At 58.2% G+C, this 10994-nt stretch overlaps 1 protein-coding gene across 1 annotated transcript; it reads left to right on the top strand.

Annotated features, from left to right (window-relative positions):
- The first annotated feature begins 6527 nt into the window (after nucleotides 1–6527).
- Nucleotides 6528–10655, top strand: GDF7 (growth differentiation factor 7). The gene is made up of 2 exons (XM_019661747.1): nucleotides 6528–6944; nucleotides 9696–10655. The coding sequence occupies exons 1-2, from the start codon at nucleotides 6554–6556 to the stop codon at nucleotides 10643–10645; spliced, it is 1341 nt and encodes a 446-aa protein (XP_019517292.1). The 5' UTR covers nucleotides 6528–6553; the 3' UTR covers nucleotides 10646–10655.
- Nucleotides 10656–10994: the final 339 nt, after the last annotated feature.

Raw genomic sequence — 10994 nt, 5'->3', positions numbered from 1 at the left:
CCACCCCGCAATCCCACATCCTGCTCCCTATCAAGAATCAAATCGAGGGTCATGCATTGTGTTTAATAGTCACATCCCTTTAGCCTCCTTTATTCTAACAGTTCGTAGGCTTTCTCATCTCATCTTCCATGACACTGACATTTTTGAGGAGTCCATGCCAATTGTGCAGGCCACTCCTCAGCTGGGGTTTGTCTATGATTTCTTGTGGTTCAGTGCAGGTTAATATTTGGCAGGAGTGCCACATTGGTGAGTACACCAGAGGGCACGGAATGCCAGCATCCCCCACGATTGGCGATGTTAAGTTGGATTCAGTTAAGGCCAATTCTGTTCTGAGAATTTTTTACATGCACATTTTAAGATTTTTATGTTGTTCGACCATGGACATTTCTCTTGGTAGTTTTTGCAATGAAATTATACTTAGAAAAAGTATTTCCTACAGTAGACTATATACATTTTTTCACCTATTTTCTCCAGATATATTTTCTGCAGTCAATTATCTGATTCACCAGGAATTAATTTTGGTTTATGTCATAGGGTCATTTGGGGGGCCCTAAATACTTAGTCAAGTATCCAGTACCATTCATTGGTAAATTTTATTGAACCATTTTTTTCTTTCCTCCACTGGAATTGTCACCATTATTATATTTCAAACATTTTCAAGCATTGTTATTTGCTTCTGGACTCTGTGCTGTCGTCTTGATGTGTCAATTCTGCTTTAAGTGCTACATGGGAATTTGTTTATATTGATATCTGATAATGAAGCCTCCAAGGCGGATCTATTATTTTGTGATGTAAAAATGTGAATCTGTTTTCAGACAGAGCAGAAAGAAGAGAGAGGATCCCTGAGGAGATAAGAGGGCTGGGCTACAGAGCACGGATGGGAGGACGGTGACAGACACACACAGTGACAGCTGGACAAATGCCCGTCAGCGTGGCTGACCTTTGCTATGAATGGCTGAGCCTGCCTCTTCCCCTCCCTCTACTCTGCCCACCCTGTCTTTCAGCATCATATATTTTGGGCATCTTTCTGTGCCGGGCACCGAGTCTAATTTAATCTTACATTAGGGGAAACACAGCCCACGTGAGTGTGTATCATTATTTTGTCATTACCTTATTAAATGCCACTTTGGTCATTTCCAGTTGTCATCATTATCTCAATTTTTAAAGTCCTTGTATATTTATCTTCACTTGTGTGAGTATGCCCTATAATAAATTAAACTTCTACAAGTGCAGATGCTGAGTCAAAGGGTTTCTTTCTTTAAAGTGTTGATGTTGTCACATTGCTCTCGGAAAATCTCTATGAGCTTACATTCCTGCAAAAGGTATACAGGATAGTCATTTGTCCGTCCACTCACCAATAATGCATTTTATCGTCTTCAGTTTTACTTAACTGAGAGGTAAAGAAAAATGGAATCTCCCTGTTCCTTTCATTTACAATGATTTGCTGGTGACGTCCCGGATTCTGACTCTGTCACCCAATGTCTGTACTAATTCTTCAGCTGTGTGTCCGCAGAAATCAGGGTCAGCATTCGGGGTCAGTCCTCCAACTCTATGCAAGCCAGAAGGAAGTCTGGGAGGACAGACCCCAGCTGGGGCACTGCCCTAAACGAACATATTATTTAGAGGTGCATCAGATACCTAGGAAAATGGGAAGCACTGGGGGTGGCCATGGCCTACAGCTGAGTCCCCAGTGTTGCAGGGACCCTCATCCTTTGCAGGGCAGCCTCAGAGACTGACTCCTGCAGACGAATCTCATGGATGCTTTTGCCATGTGTGCCAAAAGACCTGAGGCAGCCACCCGACCTGATGACACCAGTTCCCCAGGTCAGCCCCACGATGCTCAATGCTCTGCTGTGTGAACCATGAGACCTTCTGGTCCAGTGTCTTCATCCTCAGGGGTGGCTGCAAGGGCTTATATCCTGCAGCGGGGGACAAACTTTCTGGTTCCTTCTCCCCTGTCAGCTCCTATTTTCCCAGGAGGCGACAGTTTGGTCTCCTATTCATTGTGTGTCTAGAAAAGAAACCTTGGGCTCCTATCTGACCAAGATTCCACATCCTATTGCTCATTCTAAGAGTTACCAGTTTTTATTCCAAAAGAAAGGTTTTTAAAAAATCTTATGTGTCCACAAATGTCTCCAAGAAAACCTGATGGAGACATAACTCCAGAACACTCAGACAACTGATATGCATGATGGACATGTCGACAGAGGGGACGTGCCTCAAAGACAGTGGTCACATAGAGGAGACTGGATGGACAGGTTGGATTAACTAGCCTTCCAACTGTCTAAACTGGGACTTACCTAGAACACAGCAAAAGCCACCTTTATTGAGCTTGGCACTGTGGTAAGGACTTGACCTATTTTAAAGTCTCGTCTGATACTCTGACAGGCAAGAATCCCTGTTCCCATTTAAAGACAAGGAGATGGAGGGTGACAGGTTAACTTAATCAAAGTCACACAAAACCAGTGCGCTGCAAAGGTGGTTTGGCAGTCAGGTTTCTACCATGACCCTATACTGTAGTCTCTTTCTTGACTTCAGTGTTGTGGGTGGTCCTTGACCTTGTCCCCTCATCTCCAAGGACACCTCACAGCTCCAGGTAAGCTGACTCAACCGCAGAGGTCCCAGGGCAGGGGTTCCTGATACTTCTCCCAGGCGGGCGGGCTCTATATCATCGCAGCAGGCGGTTAGTTCAGCCACCCTGTGATACAACTGTTGCAACCAGTGGCCAGCAGATGGCAGTGTCCGCCAGCCCTCCGCACTTGTCCCAGATGGAAGGGCTCCGAGAGGTCCCCTGTGGGACTTCTGGGAATGAAGCCACCCCACTCGCTCCCTTCTTCTCTGTTCCCTCCCTTCCCCCACGCAACCGGCCCGGAGCCCAAGGACAGGTCGAGCCAGTGGTAGCCAACGTACAGCCCGGGCCAGGCTGTAGCCAATCCCAGTGTGGATGCCAGAGCTGTTGCCCCAGGTAACCTGGGGTGGAGGTGGGGGCAACAGCCCTGGGTTGAGCATGGGAAATTTCTCAGAGCCCAAGGAAGCCCAGCCTGAGCGTCAGACAGGGGGCCCAGCCAGAGTCCTGCTGGAATCTTCCCACACCTGCAGCCCTGGCAGCACATCCCAGGCCTTTCTGGGAGAGAGAGTTGCAGCACCTCTCCGGGCTGAGTGCAGACCAGCACCACCAAATACAGTGACTGCCAGCAGGCAGCTGCCTCTGTGGATGTCATTACCATCTTCCCTCTCCCACCTTCCCATGAAGACAATCCTCAGGGCAAAGTCTCAGGGTTACCCTCCCTTCTATCTCTGAGTCACAAAGGCCAGGGACCATGGTGGGTCCAGGCCTAAGACAGGCTCCTGGCTACGTCCCTGGCAGTGGCCCCACATTCCCTCCATCTCTCATAGGTGAACCCTCAGTAGACATTTGATTGTCAGCCTCACTCTGCAAAGTCAGGAAGTGCCAAGGGACTTGAGACCCAAGGTTAGAGGCAGGATTTGAATTCTGGTCTCTTGACTCTCAGGAGCATCAACCAATCATAGCTAGGGGGCATCTGTTCTATCCTCCAAAACAGTGTTTTCCTACAGAAATCCAGAACCCCCAACAGTGGACAGGGCAGAGGCTAAACTCTCACTGTGCTTCATCTACAGGGTGCCCGGGACAGAGCTGCGCCGAGACCTTCTGAGCTGCATGGAGAGTAAAGGCACAAGACCACAGAGGGGACCTGCCACCCCAGAGGGCTGTGATGCCAAGTAACAGGGTGCTGGTCACTTCCCCTCCTTGGGGACTGGACTTCCTCATATAGACAATGCAGGCAGTAGAGCAGGCCATTTCCAAGGGGGCATCCTTGTGCTCTTGTAATTAGATATGAAGGTGGGGGGTGGTGCTGGTGTCTGGATGTGGCAGGAGACACTTGTTTGAGGCTGCTCCTGGGGCCATCCCCAGTTCCAGTGCCTGAAGGTCACTGCAATGTGGCTCTTACTGGCAGAATCCAAGACTAACTTCCTAAGTGGCATCAATGCAGTGTTTCGGGCTCATGTTCCCAGATGACATGTAAACTCCCACGCAAAGGCTCCTTTGAGAGCTGTTGTGGCTCTCATGGGTGCAGTATAAAGAACCATCTTACACTCAGAGCTGTCAGAAGGCTGCCTGGGGTAGGGAGTGTTCCGTCTCTGCATTGCAGTGTGTCAATGCAAGCACTGCCTGGGTAGCAATTTGTGATGATTCGGGCATGGCATGGAAAGTTGGCCTGAATAACCTAGAAGGTTCTTTCAGATCCTGGGATTCTGTGACCTGGATCAGAGACCTGGTGTTCAGAGAAAGCGAACAGCCTCTGTAAAGGATGGATGAGCAGCAGTGCTCTCCCAGGGAAGATCTGGGGGGTGAGAATGTGGGCCCCCCCCACCTCAGTCAAGAAACATGTGCCCCCCCCTTTCTCCTCTTTTGGAGCTCAACTCACCTCTTCTCTCTGAGACAGCTGGGGCCTGGAGTCGTGGAGGTTGGGGCGTGGTCATCATAGGGTGCAAAACCAAGTCAGCACACCAGTCCCGGTTTTCTCCCAGCCTTCTCAGAACTTCCTGCACCTGCCTCTGGGCCTCAGCATCAGCTGCCCAGTGACTGCTGGGGCAACACAGAGGCTGTCCCAGAGGAATTTCCCTTCAAAATGCCCTTAGCAGCATGTTAGAGCACAACTTCAAGGTCTCCCTCTTGCCTGGCCCACCTACCAAAGGCTCCCAGAAGGAAGCCCCGGGCTGACCCATGATGAGCCTGACCATTTGTTGGCAACTCTGTACCATCACTACCCAGAGACGGAACGCTCCTGTAGCCATGCCGGGTTGCCTGCTCTCTGTCCCAGTCCCAAAGACAGGGTGGGTTAATGCAGCCCTGGTCATCCCAGTCCCACACCACCCTTGCCGCCCAGACCTTCCCACGCTAATCTCAAAGTCCCAAGCTGAGCGAGCGCTGTGTCTTCGCAGTGGCCTGATGGCCACGACGACGATGACGAGGAGTTCGCTTGGGACTAAGCTGCTGTTGCAGGGGAGCTGGAGAACGTAGGCCGGAGTCGCCAGGGGGTCAGAGCGCGGCGCACCGCGGCGAGAGTCGGAACTCAGGCGGCTTTGGATCCTGTGACGTCACGTAGACACTGATCACCCACTCAAAGTGACCCTGATGCACCAACCCCATCTAGATTTCGAATTTGGTAGTAAACTCAGTTTTAAGGGACGCGCCTGACCTGCTTGGGGGGTCCGTTCCTCTCAGTCCCTCTGTCTGCCTAACAGCGGCTTGTCCGTCCGCTAGAGGTTCCCACGCAGGGGATATCCGGGCTGCCGATGGAGCTGAGCCGACACCCGCTGCGACCACTCTTCCTTGAGCGTACCCCCGAGACATGGCCTCGGGGACCTGCCCTTGCCGTCTACCGACCCAAGTGCCCCGCCGCCCGCGTGAGTGCGCTCCGGAGCGCCGCCGTCACTGAGCGCCCCCTTCCACAGACACCCGGCCCCGCGCGATAACAGCGGCGCGGGGGGGGGGAAGTACAGAGGTACCACCAGGGGTCTCTTCGCCAACCGCCTTCCCCGCTTCTGGCTGCACCCCAACATACCCGGTAGCCCGTTTCCGTTAGCCTGACCCCTAAAAGGTGAGAGGAAGGTCATCACTTTCCACGCACAGATGAACCGGGCGCCACTCCCGCGCGGGAGTCTCCTCATCACCCCGGCGCTGTCTTCGTAATTCCTGCTCTCCTTTAAGATCTGAGCTCCCGCTTAAGCACACGTTCCGCTCCCAAACCTTTGCTCTCCGACTGTTGGTCCACGTCCATCTGTCCTTCGGGTTGCCCTTCCAGCTGCTCGATCTCTTCCCTATGGCCCCCCTGCCCTGCTCTGGCCGCCCGCTCCGATCTTTGGGGGCTGTGGCAGGGTGGGGAACAGCTGAACCAGCTGAACCCGTGATCAAAAACGCTCTTTTGTGGCAGCCCTGCACGCCCTTGTGGCCCCGTGCACCCTGGTGGCCTCTCGGTGCGCAATGGCCACAGGGTCGCGGCACCGACGGGGGCGCACCATTCCGCCTCCCCACCTCTGGCATCTCGGGCACTTGCGGAATAGAAGCGGGGAGGGGCGGGTGCTTCTCCGCAGGGGAGCGGGGAAGACGCCGGGCGGGTGTGCGCGATGCCCCACAGCCTCTAACTCCGGAGGGCGCGTTTGGCTCAGGCGCAGCATGGGCGGAGGGGTGTCGCAAGGCCGTGGGGAAGGAAGGCGGGCCCCGTGTTGTGGCGGGAGCCCCGGGCCGTTATCACTCGCTTGTCGAGAGCCGGGACGCAGCGATTCCGTGCGGGGGAAGAAACTCCTGCCCTGGACTCCGCGTTAGGCCAGAGTGGGGGGCGCGGCACTGCCACTAGAATGTTCAGCAGGGGGCGCTGCTCGTGGCGTTGGGCGGGGGTGGGGTGAAAAGGGGGGGCCGCGGCTTGCTGCGCACACTTCCCCCATTATTAAACACTATGTTCAAAAGGCGCCGGGGGACTTCCCGGAGCCACGGAGCCCGCGCCTCCCGCCCGCCTGGCCCACGGAGCCCATGGACCTGAGCGCGGCCGCCGCGCTCTGCCTCTGGCTGTTGAGCGCCTGCCGCCCCCGCGACGGGCTCGAAGCGGCCGCCGTACTGCGAGCGGCGGGGACAGGGCCGGCCGGGAGTCCGGGGGGCGGCGGCGGCAGCGAGCGGACTCTCGCCGCGGCTGCGGGCGCCTCCGCTGCCCCGGCCGCCACGGCTCCCGGGGCTCGCGCCGCGCGCCGTGCCGCTGGCTCCGGCTTCAGGAACGGCTCGATGGTGCCGCACCAGTTCATGATGTCGCTTTACCGGAGCCTGGCCGGGAGGGCTCCGGCCGGGGCAGCCGCCGCCTCCACCTCGGGCTCTGGGCGCCACGGCCGCGCGGACACAATCACCGGCTTCGCAGACCAGGCGACCCAAGGTACTCACGCCTCTACTGCGCCCGTCCATCCTGTCCGGTCCTAGGTGGAGACCACCGCCGGAGCCGTGGCCCCGTTCCATTCCAGTCGGGGCCCAGCCCCCGTCCCAGCCTCAGGTGTTAGAAAACAACTTCGTGGAGGCCCACGCACCCGAACTCACTGCGCCTGGACTGTGGCGAGAGCCGCGGCAGCTCGTGGGGCCCGGCCCCAGAGGGCTGAGCCGGTCCCTCTGCAGGGTTGCCTTGGCCCTGCAGCTGGCAGGTCCCCTCGAGGAGGCAAGCTAAGTCAGAGGTCCCGAGAGGCAAGAGGAGGGTGTCCTACCGGAGGGACTGCGCAGCGGTATTGGAGGCGGCTGCTTGTCTCGTGGGGGCCGTACAAATTGGGGGTAACTCAGGGCCATGTGAGACAGAGGCAGGCATCAGACTAAAGCAAATGGTCTCAGAGAGGCTGGTGGCGGCACCAGGTACCCAGAGGGCCCTTCTCAGCAGGCTGCTTTAGGGTGCAGGTGTGTAGCTAGGGGTGCCTGTGCTTGTGCTGGGCCCCTGGGAGAGCCGGAGGTTGAGGGCCGGCTGTGTGGGAGGAGAGGAGGGCCAGCGACAGCGCAGGAATGCAGGCCTCTCCCCGAACAAGCGCTCCACCTTACTCCGGGCCAGGCCCTCCAAAGGTAGGACGTGGGTGAGGCGGTGGTGATTGCTGTGTCATCTGGATTTTATTAATCTCTATTGAAGTCATTAAAGCAGACAGATAGGGAAGATTTAACTAATTTCAGGCGGAAATGCAAGTAATTTCGAGCTTAATTCTATCCAGCCAGAGACGCAGCATAGAAGGCAGGAGAGAAAGGAGGGCAACTGGGGCTGGATAGCGAGTGCTGCTGCAGATGGGCTCTGCCTGGGCGCAGTGACCAAATCAGTCACTGCTCCCAGCGCGCGCGCGCACACACACACGCACACGGCCTACCTACAGACTGCTTTATTTTGGGTGCAAGGACATCCTGGGCCCAAATGGCCCTATAGTCCAGCGGGAACTTTCAAGCATCCTCTGAGGGCCTGGCATGTCCCCTGGACTGGGTGCTAGGGTACTCATAGCAGTCCTGCGGTACAGGCCCAGGGAAGGCCCTGGCCCTATGCTACTGTTCAGGCTGCTAGGCTATGGGAGAGCTGGGGTGTGTAGGGCCCTAGACTGAGAAAGGCACTAGATGTTCTTTCTTTGGTTAAGTTAGGCCTACTTTAGCCTCAGCCTGCACCCGGTCCTTTTCTGGGGCACTCCACTTGGCTGGCAGGGCTAGTAAGGCCCCATTCTGTCCTCTGGAGGGAGCGGATGCAGTGGCAGCACCTTGAAGCAGGGAGACGCAACAGGGAAGCTCAGAGAAAGTGCTGCCGTTGGCAATCGCTCAGGAGGAAGCAGTGCAGGGGAGAGTACTTGCCCATTGCCTCTCCTGCCTCCCTCTCCACCCTGAACCTCAACTTGGAGCAGGGCTTCTTGAGGACCCCAGAGGCCACCGGCAGCTCCCAGACTTCAGACCTCAAGAGCCAAGGCCTGGCGTCGGTGGTTGGCGAGCAAATCTCCAATGGTGGGGGAGTCTGCACAGTCTCTCCGCCTTTGGGGCAAAATGAAACCATATGACTCTCTTCAAAGGGAGCTCCTTATCTGCTGCTTGGTGGAATTTCAACTTTTCTTTTTTTTTTGAGCCCCCAAACAAAAAAGTGCCCACGACCAGAAATAAAATAAAAAAGCCTGAGATAAGTCATAACGGCGGGAAAGAGTAAGTGCGAAGGGACCGGCTGGGGCCTGGAGGCGAGACCTCACTTGGTCCACTGCGCTCCTGCAGCAAGACCGTCACCACTGCCACAAACCCTTCCGAGAAGGTCCCCTGCGCTTCTTGGCCGCCTTTCCTTCTCCGTCTGAGGTCGATGAAACACTGGGAGAAGCTGAGCCTGTAGTTTCGGATCGCGACCAGCCGCGCTCATCTCTCTGAGGCCTTGGGCTGAGCCCGGCCCCTATCTGAGCCTCAGTCCCCCTTCGGCAAAGCGAGAAAGCTGGACGCGTTAGAGGGTCTCTGGAGCCCTGTCGACGGGTTCCCCTTCTGGACTTGCAGGGCCCCACCCGGCCTGCATGGGAGCCCATGGTCGGCTGGAATGTCCAGGCTGGGCTGGGGACGAGGGGGAGCAGAAGGAGCAGAGTTCTCAGGGGACAAGCATTTTCCGTTTCGCACAGCCGGGGCTCCGCGGCTGTCCTTGGGGCTCAACGGGACAATAGCGAGCAGTCCCCGTATAGCGCGGGACCTCGGGCAAACAGTCGGCCGGGCCTCCGGGCCTTGGAAGGGGCGCACAACTTCTGATGCGCCCACCGGGCCTCTGTCCACCGCCGGTCGAAAGTCTGGCCTCCGACCTAGTCCCCGCAAACCCGTGGCTCTGGGGCGGGCGGCAGAACTCTGGTGGCCTTAAGTCTTGGTCGAGGCTGCGGGGATGTGCTTCCTAGCCCCGTGCGCGGCTCAGCGATAAGGGAATGTCCGTGGGTTGTCGCGGTGGCGGGAATGGTGGCTCCACGAACCAAAGCCCTGGTCCCGATAGACCGGCATAGGCTCTCTTTCCTTTGGACCAGGATGGGACCTGTCCCGGCTGGGGCGCGGGTTCCAACCGGCCCGAGTCCCGCCACCCGGTTGGGCCCTTTGAGTTAGGAGGCCCCGCGGCCGGGAGTGCAGACTTTGTTCTCAATCGACTCTTTCTCTCTTTACCTTTGCCGGTTCCCTGCAGATGAGTCGGCAGCCGAGACCGGTCAGAGCTTCCTGTTCGACTTGTCCAGCCTCTCCGACGCCGACGAGGTGGTAGGCGCGGAGCTGCGCGTGCTGCGCAGCGAGTCTCCGGAGCCGGGCCCCGGCGGCGCGATCCCCCCACCGTTGCTGCTGCTGTCCACGTGTGCCGGGGCCGCCGGCGCGCCGCGCCTGTTGCACTCCCGGGCCGCGGAGCCCCTGGCCGCGGCGCGCTGGGATGTGTTTGACGTAGCGGACGCCATCCGGCGCCACCGCAGCGAGCCTCGCGCCCCCCGCGCGTTCTGCCTGTTGCTGCGCGCGGTGGCCGGTCCGGCGCGGGGCCCGCTGGCCCTGAGGCGGCTGGGCTTCGGCTCGCGGGGCGGAGGTGGAGCAGCGGCGGAGGAGCGCGCGCTGCTGGTCGTCTCCTCCCGAACGCAGAGGAAGGAGAGCCTGTTCCGCGAGATCCGCGCCCAGGCCCGTGCGCTCGGGGCCGCGCTGGCCGCGGAGCCGCCGCCCGACCCGGGACCTGGCACCGGGTCGCCGAAGGCGGCCACCGGCGGTCGCAGGCGGCGGCGGACAGCGCTGACCGGGGCTCGGCCGGCGCAGGGCAGCGGCGGGGGCCACGGCCGCAGGGGCCGGAGCCGCTGTAGCCGCAAGCCACTGCACGTAGACTTTAAGGAGCTGGGCTGGGATGACTGGATCATCGCGCCGCTGGACTACGAGGCGTACCACTGCGAGGGCGTTTGCGATTTCCCGCTGCGCTCGCACCTTGAGCCCACCAACCACGCCATCATTCAGACGCTGCTCAACTCCATGGCGCCCGAGGCGGCGCCGGCCTCCTGCTGCGTGCCCGCGCGCCTCAGCCCCATCAGCATCCTCTACATCGATGCTGCCAATAACGTGGTCTACAAGCAATACGAGGACATGGTGGTGGAGGCGTGCGGCTGCAGGTAGCACGCGGGCCGGCCCGGGCCTGGGAGGGGGCAGCAGTGCCGCCGCCAAGGACCCCCTGCTAAGAGCAGCTGCGGGCCGGACCTGTCACCAAGCGCGGGTGCAGCGGTCCGACTCTGGCCCCGCGCCAGCACGGAGGAGGGAGCGCGCACGTTCACACTCACACTCACACTCACACCCACACACTCGTTCACTCTTGCACACATTTACCGTGGACTGCATCCAAAAGCCCTGGGAAGAGATGAGCTGCCGCCACCGAATGTCACAGCCATGTGTACTCTGCAAACAGGTCACCGTTGCTCCCTTTGCCCCCTTTGGGGGAGACGATGGTGTTTGTATTCATGTTACAACA

The sequence above is a fragment of the Hipposideros armiger genome, unplaced genomic scaffold (genome assembly GCF_001890085.2).
Source record: "Hipposideros armiger isolate ML-2016 unplaced genomic scaffold, ASM189008v1 scaffold_0, whole genome shotgun sequence".
Classification (NCBI taxonomy): Eukaryota; Metazoa; Chordata; class Mammalia; order Chiroptera; family Hipposideridae; genus Hipposideros; species Hipposideros armiger.
This window is presented reverse-complemented; position numbering and strand designations above follow the sequence as displayed.

What these genes read in the sequence shown, in the direction of transcription:
- GDF7 (XM_019661747.1), top strand. Translation starts at nt 6,554, where the DNA reads ATGGACCTGAGCGCGGCCGCCGCGCTCTGCCTCTGGCTGTTGAGCGCC. An exon ending in CGCAGACCAGGCGACCCAAG is followed by an intron (nt 6,945 to 9,695) that starts GTACTCACGCCT and finishes GGTTCCCTGCAG; the next exon opens with ATGAGTCGGCAGCCGAGACC.